This window comes from Pseudonaja textilis, chromosome 15 (genome assembly GCF_049901715.1).
Source record: "Pseudonaja textilis isolate UNSWEBS1 chromosome 15, rPseTex1.2, whole genome shotgun sequence".
Lineage (NCBI taxonomy): Eukaryota > Metazoa > Chordata > Lepidosauria > Squamata > Elapidae > Pseudonaja > Pseudonaja textilis.
Genome location: NC_142004.1, coordinates 5927146 through 5950724, shown reverse-complemented (window position 1 = coordinate 5950724; position 23579 = coordinate 5927146). Strand labels below are relative to the sequence as shown.

Genomic DNA, 23579 nt, shown 5'->3' with positions numbered 1-23579 from the left:
ACAAACTGGGTGCCTTTGGGCCAATCCCCAGGAAGTGGTTAGTTCTAGTTCTGTCTTAGCCATGAAAGCTAACTGGGTGTCATTGGGTTGGTTCCCCCTCCTCTCTTTCCCTCCCCTTCCCCCCTCCCACCCTTTCTCTCTTTCCATCCCCCCCCCCGCCCAATCTACCTCTCAAAGTTGTCCTTATGGGGAAAAAGGAAGAGGAAGGTGTGTTGGATAAGTTCTCCACCTCGAGTTATGTATAAAAAAAATAACAACACAGGCAGGAGATAAATAAATAATGAGTAGCAAATAACAGAACACTCATGCCAAGCCTCCTTCCTTTTCTCACTGCATTCTCCACCTCCATGCTATCTTGGTTAGTATCCTTTTTTTCGTCTGTCGACTTCCATCCCTGGTCCGGGAAAAGCTCCTAAGGAAAGCTTTCCCCCTCCCAGATGTCCACATCTTCTCTTGCATCCAAGGCAGTTCCTCTCAGGGTTCCCCTCCCCTATAAATAGACCCCGTGTCATTCCCCCATCTGTCTTGCTCTCTTCTCCCTCCATCCCGTTCTCAGGAGAGAAGGAGTTAAAAAAAAAGAGCCACCAGTTCTCCCTGTGATGAATATTTAACAGCCGCCAGGCTGAACCTCTGGATTTCTTCTCAGTGCGTTTTGCTTTTGACAGCGGAGGCGGAGGAGGCTGAGGGAGCAACCTCCATCCTTTTCAGGGGGTGAAAACGACTCCCAAGGACAGCATCATTGCGCTGACCAGCCAGCACTCCACGCCATTCCCTCAGGATTTGCCGAGGTGGAAACCAAGAACCAAGGACACGCGCCTGTTTGCTTGCCAGAGTCTTCCCCATCTGGAATTCCCACAGAGTTTTGGGTTTGGTTTTTTTTTTTTTTTGAGATCTCCCAAGCTTCGGGGGGAAAAAAAATGCCAGACCTTTTAGGAATAACTTTCCTGGCTCTTTCTTGGATGGTTCATACAGGGACAACAGGTGAGTTTGAAGGATGGAGTCGCTTCTACTGTCGGTGCAAACTTAAGAGTTTGAGGAGAGGGGGCAATTGTGCAACGCACAGATTTATGGGATCTTTCTTGGAGTCTGGACCTCAAGTTCTGTCAAACAGAGTTCAGGGACACCCCTGATCCCCATATTTACTTGGGAGTAGAATAATCTGAGTTCAGGAATCAAGCCCCTCAATAGAAAACCTTCGTTATTCCTCCAGACCAAACCCTGTTGTTTTTTTTTACCCTTCTCTCTCTCTCCAGTTCTTCACTAACAAAATTTGGGGATGGGCAAATCATTTGGGTGTCCCTGAGGTTAAGCCACTGTGAGCTGGAAATCTTTGCCGAGATCTTGTTGGAAGAGATTTCGATCTATCTTTAACCTTGCCCTTTTCTCTCCGCTTGGATCCACTTGTTCTAAACACCTGTTGGTTTGTGGGAGATGTTCCTTCACAAATGTCAAACGTTCTTGGATTTGGCTCTCCCCTGTGGAGCCTTCGTCTGTTGTTTACCTCATTCGGTGATGGCCGTCCGCTGGAGATCCAACACTCACTGTTGTCCTCAGCTGATGTCAGTTCTATTCCAGAGCATGCTTTGTAGTGTGGAATTGACCAGTGGTGGGATCCAACTGGTGTAACGACCGGTTTGCTGAGTGTGTGCTTTGCCTGAATCTGTCCGTATCAGCTGAATCCCACCCCTGGAGTTGACCAAAGAGAAGATCTTTGGGCCAACAGTCTCCTGAGAAGGGGGTCTCCATTCAGGGGCTGTCACAGATTTGAGGGCCTGTCACAAAGAAGAGGGTGTTGACCTGTTTTCCAAAGCACCTGACAGCAGGACAAGAAGTAACTGGTCATAGGGCCCAGCAAAAATTATACGACCTGAGACTGAATGAAAAACTGCTGGTGACCTTCTACCGCCGCACCATAGAGAGCATTTTAACTTATTGCACCTCTGTATGGTTTGCCAATTGCACCAGGGCAGATAGGAAAGCACTCCAGAGAGTTAAGGTCATTGCCTAGAGGATCATGGGTTGCCCTCTCCCCTCTTTGGAAAAGCTTTAGAGCTCCCACTGCCTTAAGGAAGTTCAAAACATCCTCAAAGATCCATCTCATCCTGGGAACCCTTTTTTTGAACTATTACCACCTGGCAGACGGTACAGGGTAATAAAAACAAGGACAAATAGGCTGAAAAACAGCTTCTATCCCAGGGCAGTAATTCTATTGAATTACACCAAGCCACACCATGCCCACTAAGCCACGGCACAGAACCAGTAGTAAAATTTTTTGAATCCCACTAGGGATTAAAAAAGTTTGAATCTGATCTTCCACCAACTAGGTGCAACATTCGCCTCCCAGCTGAATATCAGGTAGTCAAAACCCACAGTTTCTATTGTGGTATGCTTTCTACATACCTTATTAGCAAAAAGTTCATCTATTTCTTCTGTTTGGTTGCGTGGTCTGTAATATACACCTGGGGCAATGTCGTTCTTTTTTTCCTCCCTTTTATATTGACTGAAATGCATTTGAGACTTTTTTCCCCCAATCATTGTTCTGCGGTATTCTCTTGCGCAGAACATATAGTAACAGAGTTGGAAGGGCCCTTGGAGGTCTTCTAGTCCAACCGCCCTGCTCAAGCAGGAGGCCTTATATTAAAACGGGCGAAACTCACTTCACAACTGCCTTCTTTAGCAACGAAAATTTTGGCCTCCATTATCATCGTAAGTTGAGGATTACCTGCATTGAGAAGAATTGCAGGATGGGTGAGAAGTCTTGCAAAGGGGGATGTTATAAAAATAAATACGGGCAGGTTCCCAGGGATAATTAGAGGAGAAAAACTCATATTGAACGTGGAACAGTTCTGCGAGAGAGACCGCTGTCGATGCATGATAAAAAGCCTTTCAGATCTATTATTAATAGACTGAAGATAAAAAAAGAAAAATCAAAAGAAGATTTTTTCTCTCTCTCTCTTTTTTAGAGGTCAAGCGAAAGGAAAAAAAGGTAGAGGGCTTGGTCAGAAATTTAAAAAGTTGGGGAAGACATCAAAAGCATTTTTAAACTTTTAGAAGGAGTCTGATTTTTAGAGAAACAGAAGGTTGTGATCTTCAGCTCTTGAGTGATTTGTGAGTTTTAGCTCATGGCCGAGAAAATAAGGATCTTCAAATCAAGACGGCATCTATAACAGATGTAACAGAATAACAGAGTTGGTTGGGATCTTGGAGGTCTTCTAGTCCAACCCTGTTGCTGAAGAAAAAGACCCTATAATATTTCAGACAAATGGTTGTCCAATCTCTTCTTGAAAGCCTCCAGTAATGGAACACCCATGAATTTTGGAGATGGTTAATTGTCAGGAAATTTCCTCCTTAGTTCCAAGTTGCTTCTCTCCTTGATTAGTTTTCATTCATTGCTTCTTGTCTGCCCTGTTGTGCTTTGGAGAATAGCTTGACTCCCTCTTCTTTGGGGCAGCCCCTCAAATACTGGGACACTGCTATCATGTCAGCCCCTAATCCTACAGGAATCTGGCTTCCGTATTGACTTTGCTTGTCAGAAGCTGGCTGGGAAGATCTGAAAGGGTGGTTTCCCTCTTCCTCCTCTTCTTTGCAAACCCCACCCCCTTCTAGCACTGATGATATAACCTAGTTGGGTAATAAAACGTCTGCCAGAAGACCACTGAGCTCAAAGAGCACCAAGGATCCCAGAGTCTGCTTCGTCCTCCTCTTTACAAACCCCACTTCCTTCCAGAACTGATGAAGTAACCTAGTTGGGTAACGAAACGTTTGCAAGAAGACCACCAAGCTCAGAGAGCACCAAGGATCCCAGAGTCGGCTTCCTCCTCCTCTCTGCAAACCCCACTCCCTTCCAGCCCTGATGATGTAACCTAGTTGGGTAACAAAACGTCTGCAAGAGGACCAACCGAGCTCAGAAAGCACCCAGCACCCCACAGCTCAATCTTGAGTTGCAAATATTCTTTTTCTAAAAAAGAAGAACATCCTAAATGGATGGGAAAAATAAAAAATCAAACACAGCTTTCCAGATGCACCTTCTTGATAGCTACCTGCTGTGTTCTCCAAACCTTCTAACTCACAACTGATCAATCAAGAGAGAAAAGTTCAATTCTTTTTTTTTTTTAATGACTCAGCTTGGTTAAAAGTTCCTGATGTCCGTTTTCCATTACACCATTGATTGCCCATCTCTCTTCCTGAGGATCTTGGATTGCGAGCAATAAAGCTAAATCGGACATGATTGTCCAAGAAACCACCAGAGGGAAGATCCGTTTCCTAAAGCATGAGAGATGGAGGTGCGTTGTTGTTTTCTTCGGAGACGTTTCTTTGGAGGTTTTTTTTTTTTCTTTTAAAGAAATTGATCTCCGCTTCTTTCTTCTCTGCAACCCAATTTTAACGTCTCCTTACCTGGGAGAGTGGAATGAAAAGCTAAGCCAGCTCTTCTTGATTGTTTGCTCTGCTCAAAAAAAAAATATGAAATGAGATTTCTTGGCTCCTCCATTTTTCTGGAGAGCTGTGAGTAATATCTGGGACTGCATTGAACTAATTGTTATGGCAGGAATTTAGAACACGGAACATGGAATAATAGCGTGGGAAGGGACCTCGGAGATCTTCTAGTCCAACCTCCTATTCTGGTAGGAGACCCTATGCCATTTTGGACAAATGGCTGCCCAGTCTCTTCTTAAAAACCTCCAACTTCTGGAGGCAATCCATTCCACTAATTAATTGTTTTTACTGTCAGGAAGTTTATCCTTATTTCTAGGTTGGATCTCTCCTTGGTAAGTTTCCACCCATTACTCTCTGGTGCTTTGGCGAATAAATGGATTCCTTTGTCTCTGTGAGAGCCCCTCAAATTTTGGAAGACCACTATCACGTTTAGTTAGACTAGACATACCCCGTTCCTACAACCGTTCATTTAGAAGTGACTCCGTTCCTACAACCGTTCATTTAGAAGTGACTCAGATAGAAAATACTGCATCCAGTTTTGGTCACCACACTATAACAAAGATGTTGAATCCCTAGAAAAAGTGCAGAGAAGAGCAACCAGGACGATGAGGGGGCTGGAGGCTAAAACATACGATGAACGGTTGCAGGAACTGGACATGGCTAGTCTAGGGAAGAGAAGGACCAGGGCAGACAGGAGAGCATCTTCCAATACATGAGGGGTTGCCATAGAGAGGAGGAAGGGGTCAAGCTGTTTTCCAAGGCACCTGAAGGCCGGACAAGGAATAATGGATGGAAACTGATCAAGGAGAGATTCAACCTGGAAATAAGGAGAACTTTTCTGATAGTGAGAACAATCAACCCATGGAACAGAAGTTGTCTTTGGAAGTTGTGGGAGCTTCACCGCTGGAAGATTTCAAGAAGAGATTGGACTGCCATCTGTCAGAAACATTCTCCCATGTGGGCAGGGGGTTGGACCTACAAGGTCCCTTCCAACTCTGATAATCTATAAAGTCTGTCAAGATACATCCCTGATTAACTGGAGTATAAGGAGCAGGAAGAAGAAGAATCAGACAATCAAACTTTCAAGATTCAGGTGTTATGGACAATCTCGATCAAAATCTTTTTCTCACTTCTGGCCTGTTTTGATTGGGTTGAAATTCTAATGCTACCCACCAGAGTTAAATGTCTATGGAGATTTTCCAACATCCAGGTCTTAGATTGTCCCAAAGGTGCTTTTTCAAAAGGCAACTGGACTTTGTTTTTCCTTGAAGATGTTTTGCTTCTCATCCAAGAAGCTTCTTCAGTTCTGGATGAATGGTGAAGGATGGAAGGATTTGCAAAGAATATAAATCCTTCCATTCTCTGCCGTTCAATCAGAAATGGAGGAGCTTCTTGGGTGAGAAGGGACTTCAAGGAAAAAAACGAGCCCAGTTGCCTTTTGAAAGTATGGCACCAGAGTTAGTTCTTTCTTCATTTTTATTCTATTTTTGCTAATCCATCTCCTCCTTTTCCAGGTCTTTGGTGTTATGATTCCCAGGATCCTAAATGCGGTGAGTACCGGAGACAGATTTCTGAAGATACTTCTTGGAAAGATTTTGGGTGAATGTACCTCTCATCAGGGACATGGTGGCTAAGATGCTGAGCTTGTCAATCAGAAAGGTTGGAAGTTTGGGGGTTTGAATCCCTTTCTTCTTCTTCTTCTTCTTCTTCTTCTTCTTCTTCTTCTTCTTCTTCTTCTTCTTCTTCTTCTTCTTCTTCTTCTTCTTCTTCTTCTTCTTCTTCTTCTTCCTCCTCCTCCTCCTCCTCCTCCTCCTCCTCCTCCTCCTCCTCCTCCTCCTCCTCCTCCTCCTCCTCTTCCTCCTCACTCCCATCTAGAACTGATGAAGTTACCTACTTGGGTCATGAAACACCTGCAAGAAACTTCACTTTTTAAAATTATGTCTGCCTATCAGAAGCTCATATTTTCAATTGCTGTTCCAGTGTCCATGAGGCTGGTAGGTCTGCTTAGAATATTCTACTTTTGTAGAAAAGTTCATATTTTATGAAGAATGAAAACTCGCATCATTCGCATCCGATTATGGAAACTGAAGACCATCTGTGGGTCCCAGGTGTGCAAATCCAGTCTTAAAACACCCATGCGTGGGGTCATAAACCAGACAGCACCATTCCTTGTGGAGGGCCCAATTCTACCTATCTGGCTATATCTTCCCTTTTTTTTTTCCTAGCCAGATGGGTTGACATCTAATCAAAGCTCTGACTCATAGTGGCATCTTTGTTGTTCTCTCTAGAATCTATCTGGAACCCAGAAGCCTTTTTTGGGGGTGTGGGGGAGTCTCAGCGATGGTGGCTTCCTAGTTTGATATTTTTATTTGGAATAAACTTATCCCAAAATAGTCAGGTGGGGAAATGACGCTACCAAGTACTAAGACAGATACTCACCAATCCGTGTTAATTCTCGGCTATGACCCAGTAACATAGAGATGTCGAAAATAAAACAGACCAAGAATGAAGCTCCTTAGAAATAGACAGTCGCAGATGCCAGAAGAGCTTGTTTTATTTGTCAGACTAAATATGGGCCCAGCAAGGAAATCCTGCTGAATTATAAATAAGGAAAAACCTTCTTGTGAAGTTTAATGAAGACGGTTGCAGGAGGAAAGTCAAAGGAAACAACAAAGGAAAGTTAATGATTCCGTTGAATGCAACATCTGTAGACAACCAATTTTCTGGCAGAGGGTTGATCTATACCAGAATCCCGCTCTGAGAAAAGAAATAGATATATTGCTTCCCTTTAATTGAGGCTGGATGGAAAGGTTGGGAAAAAAAAAAAACAAGCCCTTTCCGTTGTTATAAGAAGGTTGCCATAATTGTCAGCAGTGAATATTGATCCGTGTGGCAAAGAAATAGGTATAGAGAATGTCTTCCCTGCAGTGGAATGGCTTGCCTACGGAAGCTGTGGGTGATTCATCACTGCAGGTTTTAAAGAAGAAAATGGAAAGGAAAATTGTCTGAAATTGTATAGGGTCTCCTGCTTGAGTAGGGGGCTGGACTAGAACAGTAGTCACCAACCAGTAGGCCGGGAATCACTGGTGGTGCATGAGAAAATTTTGGTGGCCCACAGAGAAATGTCACCCCCCAAAGCAATTAATCCAGGCTGCGCAGGAACACAAGGCTGCTCCGCCCACATGGCACGTGGCAACACAAGGCTTGTGTCGCTTGCATTGCGAACAACACAAGGTAGTGAGGGGAAGGGGGAAAGGGCAGAGGGGGGGAAATTGCCCCACTCGCCCCACACACCTGGCCTGGTCACCGGGCTGCTTTTTTCCGCTTCTTTCTTCTTCTGCTTTTGGCTGCACTCAAGGAATGCAGCAAAAAGTCTTTCTTTCTCTCCCCCAAACTCCACCAGAAATGAGTCTTTGGGACCCTGCTCCAAGAGGCTGAGTGACAAGTCTCACAAAGACTCATTTCTGGAAGAGTTTGGGGGAGAAAAAGAAAGCAGCTTCTGCTGCTTTCCTTGCATGAAGTCAAAAGTCTCTCTCTCTCTCCCTCCCTCCCTCCCTGAGAACGGAGCTGGAGATGGTATCCTGCGATCCCAAATAAAGAATGATCAATCGGTAGGAAAACAGAGTGGGGAATTTCCCTGCAAACTTTTTTGGGGATTTTCCCAGGGTCTCTGGTCCGCGGGATTTAAAATTATATCCTCAACTTTCTATCCAAACGATTGTCAGTCTTACTTACTGGTTCTTTCTCAAGATTTTTACCAACCTGTCTCAGTTGAAGGAATGACCTCAGAAGATGGTTTAATAGATTAATTAAATTAGCTAGAGGAAAAGAAGGCTTACAAAGAGGGTCTCTGGGAAATTTCTGAAGGAGTGCTAGAAATGATAAAGTGCTTTGCCTTGTTTTGAAGCCAATTGTAACTAGAAGTAGCCAATAGATGCCAAGAGGCTATTTGACCAAACTATGGTAGTATTTCTCAACCTTGAGAACTTTAAGATATGTAGACTTCAACTCCCAGAATTACCCAACCAGCTTGCTGCCTCTTAGGCATGGAAACTAGCTGGGTTATTTTGGGCCAAATCACCAGGAGTTTGGGAGTTTTAGTCTCACGTTAGGCATGAAACCTGAAACCTGAAATCCTTCCATCTCAGTCAACTCATTTCACGGGGTTGTTGTAGGAAAAATAGAAGAAGGAAGTGTTAATACTGTTTTATAATGCCTTGATAAGGCCACACTTGGAATCCTGTGTCCAGTTTTGGTTGCTGTGATGTAAAAAAGATGTTGAGACTCTACAAAGAGTGCAGAGAAGAGCAACAATGATGATTAGGGGACTGGAGGCTAAAACATATGATGAATGCTTGCAGGAACTGGGTTTGTCTTGTCTAATGAAAAGAAGGACTAGGGGAGACATGATAGCAGACTTTCAATATCTCAGGGGCTACCCCAAAGAAGAGGGAGTCAAGCTATTCTCCAAAGCACCTGAAGGTAGGACAAGTAGCAATGGGTGGAAACTAATCAAGGAGAGAAGCAACTTAGAACTAAGGAGGAATTTTCTGACAGAACAATTAAGCAGTGGAACAACCTGCCTCCAGAAGTTGTGGCTGCTCCAACACTGGAAGTTTTTTAAAAGATGTTAGATAAGCATTTGTCTGAAGTGGTGTAGGGTGTCCTGCCTAAGCAGGGGGTTGGACTAGAAGACCTCCAAGGTCCCTTCCAACTCTAAGTCCCTTTTCTAACTATTAGGTATCCTCATCACCTTGGATTATTTATAAAAATAATCAAGGCAGGATATCCATTAAAAAAAAAATCAAGGCAAGCTATTCTCAGCCTCCCTGTGTGACATCCTAGCTTTGCAATGTTCCTCTGGTCTCTTTAGGTCCTTCTCACTGGAAGGAGATCGCATCAGGGTGTGGGGGACAGAACCAGTCGCCCATTAACATCGATAGAAGAAAAGTGAGGCGGGACTGGAGCTTGGATGAAATTCTGTTTGAAGGCTATGACCAGGCGCCTCCAGGCAGATGGAGACTAATGAACAACGGCAATGAAGGTGAGCCCGTGAAGCTGGGACTTTTTCTGCAGGTGTGTCATGCCCTTGTTGGAGTCTGATTCTGAGGGGGAGATTGAGCAATTGACAGGGAGTGGGAATGTGGCTCTGGTGGCTGTGGAAGAAACGGAGGAAGGGCACAGTCTGGCTGGGCATTCCGAGGAAGACCCAGGCTCACCCCCTATTCATCCTAGGGCACGCAGGGAGGAACGGAGAAGGGAGCAACATGGCTTACGGGGGAGAAAAAGGCCCTGATTCCCTTCATTAGCTGCAGCTGGCAGAACAGGATATAAGTGGGGTGTTTTACACAGCTTCTTGCTGGAAGCAAAGTGTGCATTATCTTTGTCGAGGCTTATCTGGGTTTTGGTGTCCTCCCAACTGTGGTTGCTGCGTTATCTTGTGGAAGTCTGCAATTTATCATCCTGGCCTGCCATGTTCATAACTTCAGTGTGGTTTGTGCTGGTTTTGTTTTTTATTTCTAATTATCTTTACTTTTGGTTTGGGCTGCATTTACTCTCTTTGTAGACTTTTTTTGGAAGAGTTTGATATCCAGCCGAGGATAATTGGACACTGGGGCCCAAGTTGGAGGCATTAAAGGGAATTTATTCTACTTTTGCGACTGTGTTATTTTTGTGTCACGCCCTGGTCATCGCAAGGTGTTTATCAAATCTTGAACCCAAAGCTTTCGGTTTTCCACTCAGCAGCTGTATTGAAATGAGATTTTTGTTTCGAAGTGGGGCATAGAGTCAGGGTGCCCTAGAGCCAGGTTTGACCATTCAGTCTCTCCTGTCCCTGCCATCCATTATCTGGCACATCCAGATTTCTGACTTATAGCTTCTCTATTTTTTTTCCTCCCTGTGCTGTCCAGCCAGTGTATGGGAATTGGATAGTTAATTATCAGTTGTGAGCTGTCCCCTTAAGGGAATGCATCATGGTAAATGTAGTTAAGGTATCCTGGGAAATATAGTCCATGTCACGTGACCACATCTGTAATCCCGATTGGTCACTAAATTGACCCTCGATGGTTTGGGGGAGGTTTCTTCACTCTTGTCTAAACTCACGGACTCATGGTAACCTCCACTACGAAATGGGAGGAAAGGGATAAGGTGATAACCATCTTTTTACCTACAAGACAGATATGACACTCCCAGAAGGCTGGAAGTGGTGGAGAAGCTTGGTTAGCTCCCTGATCGGTAGACGGGCCCTTCTTTGTCTCTGAAACTGTGTTGACAAGTTGACTTTCCCTGCAGTCAAAATGACCTTGGACGGAGCATCGGCTGGGGAACAAATCAACATCACCAGAGGAGGCCTGAGGGATACTTATCGGGCCTTGCAGTTCCACTTCCATTGGGGTGACCTCAAGAGGAATGGCTCAGAACACTACATTGATGGGATACAGTATCCCATGGAAGTAAGTCCAGCGTTGGGTTCTGATAGCAGGTTCTGCAGTATCTCAGGTGCAGCTGAAGCTATGCTGAAAAGCACCTGGTATGACATGGCTTGTTTTTTGGATGGTGGTGTTCATTAAAAGGATGGGGAATGGATAGGAGCAAAGGTGGGGGAGGGGAGGAGAGAAAGAGAGAAAGGAAGAAGAAGGAGGAGGAGAATATACTGTGCTGTTTATGGTTAAACAAGCTTAGTGCAAAGTACATTCAGAAGACTTTTGGTGAATAAGCCTTATAGCTATCTATCTATCTATCTATCTATCTATCTATCTATCTATCTATCTATATCTATCATCTATCTATCATCTATCACCTATCTTTCAATCAATCAATCACCTATCTATCATCTATCAATTAATCTATCTATCTATTTATCTATCTATTTATCTATCATTTATCTTTCTATCTCTATCATCTATCTATCATCAATCAATCAATCATCTATCATCTCTATAATCTATCTTCTCTCTGTCTATATATATATCTTTCTATCTTTCTGTCTTTCTATTTATCTATCTATCTATCTATCATCTCTATCATCTATCTATCTATCTATCTATCTATCTATCTATCTATCTATCTATCATATCTATCATCTATCAATCAACCAACCAATCTATCAACTATCTGTCATCATCTATCATCTATCAATCTATCTATTTATCTATCATCTATCATCTATCTATCTATCTATCTATCTATCTATCTATCTATCTATCTATCTATCTATCTATCCATCCATCCATCCATCCATCCATCCATCCATCCATCCATCCATTCCATCCATCCATCCATCCATCCATCCATCCATCCATCCATCCATCCATCCATCTATCTATCTATCTATCTATCTATCTATCTATCTATCTATCTATCTATCTATCTATCTATCTATCTATCTATCTATCTATCTATCTATATCTATCTATCATCTCTATAATCTATCTTCTATATATCTTCTATTAATCACCTATTTATCTCTCCTTCTCTACTGTGACTGAAAGAATACCAGCAATTCCTCCTCCCTTCTTTGTGAGATGATGACTGTGGGTCAGCACAGGCCAGTCCTTTTTGCTCACAACGAAGAAAAAAAAAAGGCCCAGAAAGAAAAAGTCCTCAGCCCAATTTTCATCAGGCTCGTTGTTTTCTTAATGTGCAAGGGGGACGGGGGTGTAAATTGTCTCCTGGATGCTTATTCAAAGAGAATTAAATAGCATGCAATCAGCAACCCCCGAATGACTTCTCTGCATCTCAAAGAAAGTAGCTCTTAATTAAGGCTTAGCCAGGAGGCCCCTCCTTTTGGTCCAGTTCACTAAACACAATCCAACTCTTCATAGTGGCGTAGACATCAAAGGACATCAAAGAGCAGTTCAGGTTGATCTCGAACCCTCTGTCATTTCATTTTATGTATTTTAAGTGTCAAGCTGGAGAATTGGCTGGATGTTATTGCTTTTCAGAAGTTCCCATGACCTTTTCAGAGTTCAGGAATTGCCCTCTCCGGTCATGATTTAACAAATCAGCTTTCCAATTTCATGGCGTCTTTGCCTTGCTCTTCTCTTGATATTTGGGACTAGGGCAGGGCAGCTGTTCCAGTTCAGCTTTAATTATTTTTTTTATCAAACATGTTAATTGCTTTTCTCATTACACCCCTTTATAGCACAAAGTAGAGCTTCGATCCAGAATCAATGCTGTCTTCAAATCATATTATGGAATTAATGTGGCTACAACCACTTCAAATAGCATCGTATTGAAAATTGAAAATTATAAAATTATTATTAAAATTATAATTGAAAATTATAAAATTAGGAGTACATTAAATCCATAATATGAAGTCCCAGGTTGTTGGGACAATATACTGACTCTATAAACTGCTTAGAGAGGCCTGTGAAGTATTGTGAAGCAGTATAAAAGTCTAATTTCTATTCTATTCTATTCTATTCTATCCTATCCTATCCTACCCTACCCTACCCTACCTTTCTCTACTCTACTCTACTCTACTCTACTCTACTCTACTCTACTCTACTCTACTCTACTCTACTCTATTCTACAGCCATGGTGGCACAGTGGTTAAAATAAAGAATTGCAGGCAAACTCTGCCCACTGCCAAGAGTTTGATCCTAACTGGCTCAAGCTTGACTCAACCTTCTATCCTTCCGAGGTCGGTAAAATGAGGACCCAGATTGTTGGGAGAAAGAGGCTGATCTTGTAAACTGCTTAGAGAGAGCAGTAAACCACCACGAAGCAGTATATAAGTCTAAGGGCTATTGCTAATATGGATTATTGTTTTCTTTTGGGATGTTCTTATCTGCTTGTTTTTTTTTTTTATGATTTGGTCAAGTTTTGATTTGTTCAGGTCCATCTAGAAATAAACACATGACTATGTCTTAAAACCATAAAACTTGGGAATATTCAGTTGCACAGTTGTGGCATGAAGTCACAACGATACATACCTAGGTCTTCTGGCCCTTGGGTATTAACTTTACTAAATAAAAAAGCAGATTTGTGTGTGTGTGAAGAACTCATCCATTGCATGAACCAGAGTCCTGTAAGGATATTTCTTGATTTAACAACAATCCATTTAACAAATATCCCACACCCATAGTTGTTAACAGGAAAGGTGGCAGAGACGCAAAACATGATCATGTTGTATTAAGGAACTATTTCACCTGGTAACCATTACCCAACTATGGTGAAACACCTGGGAAAACTCCAAACTCTTGTTTTCCAGATTTTGGAAGGTATCAGTGACAACACAGGCAAAACAGCATAATTTCTTCCTGAAGAGTTCATGGAATTTTGAATTTTGCAAACATGGAAATAATTTTTTTGATAGGAAAAAGAGGGAAGGGAAAACATCTAAGGGGAACTCTCTGCAGACAATTTCTGTGTGTTGAGTAGTGATTAAATGTCCATGCAGATTCTCAGTCCTCCAGGTCATGGTTATCCCAAAGGTGCTTTTACCAAGAGGCAACTGGACTTTCTTGTTTTTTCTTTGAAGATGTTTCCCTTCTCATCCAAGAAGCTTCTTTAGTTCTTTGGAACTTCCATTCTTCAGAACTGAAGAAGCTTCTTGAATAAGAAGGTAAATGTCTTCAAGGGAAAACAAAGAAAGTCTTTGGTTCTGTTGATTATACCGATTTGGTGTTATAGGAATGGCTAGTTATATATTAACGTATAAAAGCAAAAACTTGAGATTGGAGTGTGTTTATCTTGTATGGTGCCAGGAAGAGTCAGAAGCCATTGTCCCCTTTCATTCTTTTTCTCTTCCCCCTTGTATCTCATACCCCCTTTCCCCATTCCCTTTCCCTCCCTTAATTTCCTATTTCCTTTGCTTCTTTGCATTTTATATAATAAAAAAAGGGGGGAAAAGGACAAACGAAAAAAAGGCCAGTTGCCTCTTGAAAAAGCACCTTTGGGACTAGAGAGTAAATGTTGGCTATCTAAAGAAGAAAGACAACGGGGAGACAGGAATGAACTGAGGAGAAATTGAATGACAGAGAAATATGTCCGACCCTTCTGTTGTTTCTTCACAGCTACATATTGTACACATGAACATCAAATACAAAACCGTCAGTGAAGCTAAGCAACATCCAAATGGACTCGCTGTTCTGAGTTTCCTGTTCAAGGTACAATCCTCAGAATATGATTGCCATTATGTTAAAGTGTCAAATTTATGAAGTTTTGGGATGCAGTTCCTTCAGTCGTGGCTTTTGTAGGCTGTGACAAGAACTTCTTCAGGTTTTTTGTTTTCCAATTCCTTCCTCCATTCTAGCTGCTAAGTTCTAATGAAACAACATGAATCGGAGAAGCATGGTTCATCTTGAATTTCTTCGATTAGAATAGAAGATCAGGATAGAACTGCGGGCTCCTTGGTGCTCTCTGGGTTTGGTGGTTTGCTTGGAGATATTCCATCACCCAACTAGGTGACATCATCAGTGCTAGGGAATGGGGATAATGTTGTCTGCAAGCAAACCCCCAAGCTCAGAGTGTACCACGGATCCCACATTTCTTTTGATTAGGTTTAATATCCAGAAATAAAGGATTGGGATTCTTTGGATCGATTTTAATGTGATGTCCATCTGCCGCTACCTTGGGTGGACAGCTTCAAGAACTGTTGTTTTGTTGTGGTTATTATTATTATTTAAACCAGAGTTTGGGGAAAAAAACAGCTTTTCAGACAACAGATTGTCCTCTGTAGAGGACCATAGATGTCCACCTACTTTTTCTGCCTTTGGCTACCTTGCAGGTTATAGATCTGTCTTCTTATTATTATCATGTAGATAGCAGACACCGATAACACGAATTACAACACCATTGTTGCCAGCCTGAGAAACATCTCTCGTGCAGGTAAGCATCTTACCTGTGACCTGGAAGATGAATGCTTCTTCTGCCTATGGCTCATTAAAGCAGCTATGTCTTTTCCCCCGGAGTGCCTGGAGGCTGTTTGGGAGGCTTCAACTGCAGCCACACAAACCTTGAATAAGATGCAGCCGCTTTCATGAGACACAACATTATTGGTGCTCCTGCATATCCCGAAGTGGGTTTTCAGAACTGAATAAGATTTCTGAGGGGGTGGGGGGAGATGGGGACCCCAATTCCTAGCTCAAATTTGTTGTCATGAGTCCTTTTAGTAACTTGAGGAGCTGTAGTCCTATTGGGTGGCCAAATCAATTGGAAGCCCTTGTGTCTTCGGAGATTCTGAGGTAAGAACATCACATCTTATATACTTTCTGTGAATGAGAATATACTGTACTATGGAGTGCCTGTCACACAACTGCGTTAACTTCCTTTCATCTTATCCTGCACCAATCCAGAATGGAGCTGCTTCTTCTCCACTACCCAATCATGGTTATCCTTTTGCCTAGGAGAATACGTCGACATGGCATCTACCTTTTCCTTGAGCAATCTTCTCCCCAGCTTAGCTTCATTATCCAAATATTACCGCTACAAAGGGTCTCTCACCACACCAAACTGTGATGAAGCGGTCATCTGGACAGTATTTGAAGAGCAGATCCCGATCAGCAGATCCCAGGTAACAACCACTCTGCCCCCATCCTCACATTCAAAGTTGGTCTCTTCCATCCCCGACCACCACTGTCCACATTTCACTGTTGTCAAATTGACACATGTACAGAAATATTGGGCTGGCTGTGGAGCACTCCTCCCATTCTCTTTGTCTCTTTCCCTTTGTTTTAGCTGAATATATTTGTGGACGTCACATACTTCAAAAGTTCAGCTGGAACACCCCAGAAAATGATCAACAACTTCCGCCCTTTGCAGGTTCTTGGTGGCCGCACCGTCTATGCTTCCCGCGATGCCACCATCAACTGCGGCTCTTCTCTTGTTGCCAATTTACTTCTTCCTCTGCTCTTGTCTTCTTTGATTGGCCAATTCTCTGGTTCCTCCTAACTGCCTGGGCTCAGCTGTGAATCCATTGTAGATCTGTGGTACCTTCATAGTTGTGGTTCTTCATTGTGATGCTTCCCTATCTGAGCTGAACGAGGCACAAGTCCAGGTCATGGAGTATCTCACAAATCATGGATTTGTGAGAAAGAGCTCAGGGACAATTGTATTGCGATCAAAGGCATCCGATTCCTGACTGCCACCATAAATGGGACCAGCAACGAGACAAGAAAGGTGGAAAGCTTTCATGTTGGCCATTGGACGGGAGGTCCTCACACCAAGCAGAAGAGGGGCACTCAAGTTACCTTCTGCCAGCACAGAAAATGAAGTCCTAAATGATGTAAATTGAAGTTCTAAATGAATAAATTCAAAGTTCTTAATTTTTCCATGATGGGGCTGACTCCATTTCATTCTTTCCAGCCACCAGCTGAGACCATTGGTGACACCAGAAATGAATCCCTAGAAGCAAAACACGGAAGCGGGTTGCTGTTCTACCTTTTCACCAAGGTCACTGAGGCAGTGGGGAAGGGGGGGGGTGTCCCTCTCTACCACCCCAAAATTCCAATCCAGGAAGAGCCATGAGGACACCCGAAACAAGCTTCATAACCGTCTTGAGTTGAATCCCATCAAAACCATGGATTGTAATCTACCTCAGGGACCTCACCCTCAAATTGGAGACCCTGCACTTACCTCCATAGAAAATGGACTCCTGGGAAGGGCGGGGCAGGGCAGTTGGGGCCAGCCGGTCAGTTGAAATATCGGTTCGGTGAACCAGATGTAACTTTAACATCCGGTTCTCCCAAACCGATCCGAACCGGTAGAATCCCACCTCTGCACTGAGCCACCATTCAGTGTTCATATGTACGGCTCTTCTCCCTATAATTCTACCATCTCTCTGGCATTTCTTCCTCTCTTAATATAGGAATAAATCGCACGATGCCACGCACACTTAAATTTGTTGATGAGAAACCTGGAGGTGGCCCTCCAGCTGTTGCGGGACTCCAGAGCCTATCCTGGGATGGAGGATGCTAGCTTTTGTAGTCCAGCAACATCCGAAACGATTTCAAGATTCCTCCTGAGGCTGTAGAGAAACCTAATGTTGAAATGGGGAGGCGTTTTCTGTTTTATTTTAAATGCACTGTATGGATACTGTAGATATGTGTACGAAGCACTTTCCTTATTCCCTACAGAACCTTTCACCAATTGCATCCTTTGAGGGCTGATCTAATTCACTCCATCCCTGAATTTCATCCCTCGTCTTGCGGTGCAGCCCAGCTCTTCTCTGCAGCTCAATTTTCAAAAGGGTTTTGAGCAGAAAATCCCACGGGTGTGTGTGTGTGTGTGTGTGTTTGTGTGTGTTGTTGAACCCATCTATAGATCAGCCCCTGACCCTCTGCATAATTGCTCAGGAAACAGAGAATCGAAGTCCGCTGAGTTGTTGTTTTATTTTTATTTTTTCTAGAAATAGCAAACCTATTAAGAAGAGACATGAGCGTCCCTTTCTCTTGGTCTTAATTATAGATTTAAATTTAGCCCCAAGAAAAACGTGGTTAACGTTAGCTTTGGGGAAAAGCCATTGCCTTCTCTTTACACATGAGCAAAACACAAAGCCAATACTTGTGCTAAAGGGGTGCTCTATAAAGGCTGTTTTGATTTATTGATTGCTAATTCAAGACCCCTCATTCTGTTGAAATTCTATCCTGTGAGTAGGATGTGGCTTGAAAGCATGGGTTGGGACTAGGATATCACTAGACCCATACATAAATGCTGTGTTGGTAGTCCAGAGATAATCCTTCATTTATAACTACTTGTTTAGTGGCCATTCGAAATTAGAACAGCACTGAAAAAAATGATTTGTGGCTAGAATAGAATAGATTGTAAAATAGAATAGAATGTAAAATAGAATAGAATAGAATAAGAGCAGGACAGGACAGGACAGAACAGAACAGAACAGAATAGAAAAGAATAAAAAATATGGAATGGGAAGGGTTGGGAAGAGTTGGGTTGGGTTGGGGTTGGGATAGAATAGAATAGAATAGAATAGAATAGAATAGAATAGAATAGAATAGAATAGAATAGAATAGAATCCAGATTTTCTGTTCCCCATTAAATTGAACATTGATTAGAATAACAAACACACATTTTAGCTTTTGCCTCCCGGAGTTTTTGCTTAGTTAGAACATCTGGTTGCAAAACATGTTGGTTCAATTCCCATTGCAGTCAAGGGAAGACTTCAGGATATGTGCAACAGATTTGAGAAGTGAATCACCAGCCTCAAACCTGGAGGAGAAAAATTGTCGTCCTCATCTACCCCAGCCTGAATTTTTATTTCCATCTTAATGTTCCTTTTCCATCAGGCTGAGCTCCAGGCCCCTGGAGTTGCAACTGAAATGCTGAGAAAATTTAAAATGCCCTTTCTTTCTTTCTTTCTTTCTTTCTTTCTTTCTTTCTTTCTTTCTTTCTTTCTTTCTTTCTTTCTTTCTTTCTTTCTTTCCTTCCTTCCTTCCTTCCTTCCTTCCTTCCTTCCTTCCTTCCTTCCTTCCTTCCTTTCCTTTCCTTTCCTTTCCTTTCCTTTTTTTTCTTTCTTTCTTTCTTTCTTTCTTTCTTTCTTTCTTTCTTTCTTTCTTTCTTTCTTTCTTTCTTTCTTTCTTTCCTTCCTTCCTTCCTTCCTTCCTTCCTTCCTTCCTTCCTTCCTTCTTTCTCTCTCTCTCTCTCTCCCTTCCTTCCTTCCTTCCTTCCTTCCTTCCTTCCTTCCTTCCTTCCCTTCCTTCCTTCCTTCCTTTCCTTTCCTTTCCTTTCCTTTCTTTTTCTTTCTTTCTTTCTTTCTTTCTTTCTTTCTTTCTTTCTTTCTTTCTTTCCTTCCTTCCTTCCTTCCTTCCTTCCTTCCTTCCTTCCTTCCTTCCTTCCTTCCTTCCTTCCTTCCTTCCTTCCTTCCTTCCTTCCTTCTTTCTCTCTCTCTCTCTCTCTCTCTCTCTCTCTCCCTTCCTTCCTTCCTTCCTTCCTTCCCTTCCTTCCTTCCTTCCTTTCCTTTCCTTTCCTTCCTTTCTCTTTCTTTCTTTCTTCCTTCCTTCCTTCCTTCCTTCCTTCCTTCCTTCCTTCCTTCCTTCCTTCCTTCCTTTCTTTCTCTCTCTCTCTCTCTCTCTCTCTCTCTCTCTCTCTCTCTCCCCTCCCTCCCTCCCTCCCTCCCTCCCTCCTCCCTCCTTCCTTCCTTCCTTCCTTTCTTTCTTTCTTTCTCCCCCCAGAGTCCCCATGCGGACACTGCGCTCACCTGCATTGAAAATAGGCTGCATGGAGACTCCTGGGAGGGACCCCTGCTTAAGCTTGGAACAGGTGGCCCTTCGGAAAGGAAGGGGTGTTTTGTGACTCGGTCCCCGCTTCTCTACTTGAAGCATCCATCCACTTTGCCCAGCAGTGTTTTGCTTTAAAAAAAAAAAAAAAAAAAAAAAGGATGCTGTGAAACAAGACATTTGCGCCAAGCACGGAACAGCTTCGTTTTTCTGCAAAGCTGCTGGGTGGCATCTATCCTGCAGATGCTGCCAGTGGCCTCCTGGTAGAATGATTGAAGCAGCATCATTAAGAGTTTGACAAAGCAGGAAAAACAAATCGTTGGAAAGGAGCCCCGGAACATTCCAGCTGCTCGAAGTCCAATGAACTAAATGTGCATGTGCATTGGGGTCTGTGGGTGTGTGTATATGTGTGTGTGTGTCTGTGTGTGTGTGTATTTTACATTGTTCAGGGAAAAAAAAGAACCAGGAAACAAGAGTTGCTAGAAACGACTTCTCTTCTCTTCTCTTCTCTTCTCTTCTCTTCTCTTCTCTTCTCTTCTCTTCTCTTCTCTCCTCTCCTCTCCTCTCCTCTCCTCTCCTCTCCTCTCCTCTCCCTTCCCTTCCCTTCCATTTTATCCCAACCTCAACCCAACCCAACTTTTTCCAACCCATCCCATCCCATATTTTCTATTCTATTCTATTCTATTCTATTCTATTCTATTCTATTCTATTCTATTCTATTCTATTCTATTCTATCCCTATCTCCTATTCTATTCTATTCTATTCTATTCTATTCTATTCTATTCTATTCTATTCTATTCTATCCCTATCTCCTATTCTATTCTATTCTATTCTATTCTATTCTATTCTATTCTATTCTATTCTATTCTATTCTATTCTATTCTACTCTATTAATTCTCTATTCCATTTTATTCCCCATTATCTCTTCCCATCCCCTCCTCCCCCCTCTTCATTTTTAATATACCGTTTTTATTTTTTTTACAACCAACATACAAACAAAACATAAAAAGATCTTTCAATTATATACATACAGTGTGTCTGTTGGTTACAAAGATTGTAACCCTCTCCTCTCCTCTCCTCATTTATTTTTGGGATTTCTATTATAACTGTTGTGTCTTTCCAGTCTCGCAAAGATGCACACTTCAGGCCCAAAATGGAGGGACTGTATTGCCGACAACTGGTTGCATGGTCCCAGAACTACAGTGTACATAGTCTCTCTCTCTCTCTCTCCCTCCCTCCCTTCCTCCGTCCCTCTCTCTCTCTCACACACATGGGGATACTTACAGAACCACCTTTGATCCTCAATTTTGAGCCATGCAAGAAAGATAATGCTGAAAGCACACACATCTCCCCACCCCACCCTAATATAACTCAAGAGTGGGTCCTTCTTAATGGTTGTTCCCCTACTTGGAAGGCCTTGATGGATGCCCTCCAGCCTCCTGTCCTTCTAGAACGCTTCAGGATTCCACAGGGCATCTAGGCACTTAAAAGTGGGGAAGCTGACTCACCGGCTGATTTTATTACCTGATTTATAGTTAGATTTCTCTTGGCTTTATGATGATATATTAGTGTCTCTCTTTTTTTGCCCTCGCTCCCTTTTGCAGCCCTGCAAAATGCCTGGATTTGTTCAAGTAGGTGGTATAAAAATGTTTGTATAAATGAATCATTTTGGCTGCCAGAAGCCAAGGAGAGGCAGCGTAAAGGATAAGCTTCATACGATACTTTCGCTTGTGTGTCCACCCCACTATTCCTCTCCCCTCTCTCAAGAAATGCTATCTGGGATGGTCTTCTTGCTTCTCCTAACAATGGAGAGATTGCCTCCAGAAGTTGTGGATGCACCATCACCGAAAGCTTTTAAGAACTGGGTATGTCTAGTCTGATGAAAAGAAGGACCAGGGGAGACACAATAGCAGTCTTCCAATATCTGAGGGGCTGCCCCAAAGAAGAGGGAGTCAAGCTATTCTCCAAAGCCCCTGAAGGCAGGACAAGAAGTAATGGATGGAAACTAATCAGGGAGAGAAGCAACTTGGAATTGGGGAGAAATTTCCTGACAGTGAGAACAATTAACCAGTGGAACAGCCTTCCTCCAGAAGTTGTGGCTGCTCCAACAACGGAGATTTTAAAGAAGAGACTGGACAGCCATTTGCCCGTAATGTTACAGGAATCTCCTGCCTGAGCAGGGGGCTGGACTAGAAGACCTCCAGGATCCCTTCCAACTCTTTGTTACTTTGTTATCTGTTAAACCAGGTGTGCTGCAAGAAGCCCGCCCTGCCATTAACTCGAATCAACAGAAGGTAGCAGCCGAACTCAATAGCAGACACACTACCTGATTGATAGGCCGTGTCAGAAATTCCCAGGTGGTCTATTTCTTGCCCAGGGGCTCTGCAAAATCCTCATCGGGGGTTTAACAGGAGCATATTGACGAAAGACACAGTTGGATCTTCTGTCGGAGAGCTGCAAAAGTAGATTTACTTGGCTTTTGCCCAGAGCAATGGGTCTCGCAGGCCTCTGGAAATAAATCTCCATTGATTTTTCTTTGAGTTCTCTCCCCTCGTAGCCCTGAGGGTCTGTTGTTTTCCCCAGCCCTCACCACAAAACAAGAAAGAGTAATTTATACATCATCCATGCGGTGTTGCTAATGTGCCCCTTAGCTGGAATTCGCTTTGTTTTGGCTGCCGTTTCTAAAATACCTCATTTGGCTTCTCCTGTTTTTTTCCTATCAAATCTAGAGCTTTGGAGAGAAATTGTCTTCTGTCTTAATGGCGCAAAATGATGATAGCATTGATTTGTGTCTCTTTGCATCTTATTTTAATCTCAGCGTCTTCAACTTCCCGGATAGCTGGGAAGGATCTGATTGTCAAAGTACCAGTCAGAGTAAACAACAGCAGCCTATTATTATCAATAATAATCATACACATGAGCATCCATTTAAAAACCACAGGTAGTTCTTGACTTACAATCACAATTTACATTGCGGGAGTTGCTAAGCGGGTCCATTTCAACACCTTTGTTTGGCCACTATTGTTAGGCGAATCACTATGGTTGAATCACACGGCCGTTAAGTGAATCCAGCTTTCCCCCATTGTTTTCGCTTGTTGGGAGGTCTGGGAAGGTCACAAATGGGGATCGTGTGATCACAGGACACTGCAGCTGTCACAAATACACGCCAGTTGCCAAGTCCCCAATTTTGATCACATGGCTGTGGGAATCTTACACTTAAGTGCAAGAACTGGTCCTAAGCAGTGTGTCATGCCCTTGTTAGAGTTGAACTCTGAGGGAGAGGAGGAACAGCCGACAGGGAGTTGGAGTGTGGTTCCGGAGGTTGTGGAGGAGGCTGGGGAAGGGCAGAGGCTGGCTGAGAGAAAGAACCAGGCCCATCCCCTCTGCTTCCTAGGACACACAGGGCGGAATGGAAAAGGAAACAACTTGGCTTATGAGAGAGGAAGCGGCCATGATCGCCCTCATTGATTGCAGCTGGGGAGAATAGTATATAAGAGAGACAGTTAAATTACAGCGCTGCCAGAAGCAAAGTATGTGTTATTTTGGGCTGAAGTTATCTTGGTTGGCGTCCTTCCAACGGACTGTACCTTGTTATCTCCTTGAAGTTGGTAATTACTTATCCTGGTCCGTTGTGGAAATTCTTTCATAGTAGTTTGTTTTAATTTTTTATTTCACCTCTATCTGCTCATTAAGTTCAGACTGTATTGCTTTCGTTTGAAGACTATTTTTGAGTATGTTTTATCTCCAACTGAGAATTATTGAACAGTGGGGTCAAGTTGGAGGCATTAAAGAACATTTATTTACGTTTTGGATTTTGTTACGTTTGCATTACACTCCGAGTGATCACACAGTGGTGGTATTCTACCGGTTCGGCCCGGTTCTACCAAAACCCACCAAAACCGGTGGTAAAACTTTTTGAATCCCACCACTGGTCCTAAGTCCCTTTCTTCGGTGCCCCTGCAATTTCAG

At 43.0% G+C, this 23579-nt stretch overlaps 1 protein-coding gene across 5 annotated transcripts; it reads left to right on the top strand.

The window, feature by feature from the left end:
* Positions 1 to 364: 364 nt before the first annotated feature.
* On the top strand, positions 365 to 16708 carry LOC113446534 (carbonic anhydrase 15-like). Of its 5 annotated transcripts, none has more exons than XM_087913353.1 (8): positions 365 to 981; positions 5949 to 5984; positions 9308 to 9478; positions 10726 to 10886; positions 14454 to 14546; positions 15201 to 15267; positions 15786 to 15952; positions 16117 to 16708. In XM_087913353.1, exons 1-8 carry the CDS (start codon positions 918 to 920, stop codon positions 16327 to 16329), a joined length of 972 nt encoding a protein of 323 aa, XP_087769479.1. In that variant the 5' UTR covers positions 365 to 917; the 3' UTR covers positions 16330 to 16708. The 5 variants fall into 5 exon arrangements, with proteins under 5 accessions (XP_087769479.1, XP_087769475.1, XP_087769478.1 ...); XM_087913349.1 differs by having other exon boundaries at positions 371 to 981; positions 15735 to 15952; XM_087913351.1 differs by lacking the exon at positions 365 to 981 and adding an exon at positions 4236 to 4283 and having other exon boundaries at positions 15735 to 15952.
* Positions 16709 to 23579: the final 6871 nt, after the last annotated feature.

Excerpts from the sequence above, each read along its gene's own strand:
- LOC113446534 (XM_087913349.1), top strand. The coding sequence starts at position 918 with ATGCCAGACCTTTTAGGAATAACTTTCCTGGCTCTTTCTTGGATGGTT. Across the intron at positions 9,479-10,725 it reads AATGAACAACGGCAATGAAG|TCAAAATGACCTTGGACGGA; the intron begins GTGAGCCCGTGA and ends CTTTCCCTGCAG. Across the intron at positions 10,887-14,453 it reads GGATACAGTATCCCATGGAA|CTACATATTGTACACATGAA; the intron begins GTAAGTCCAGCG and ends GTTTCTTCACAG.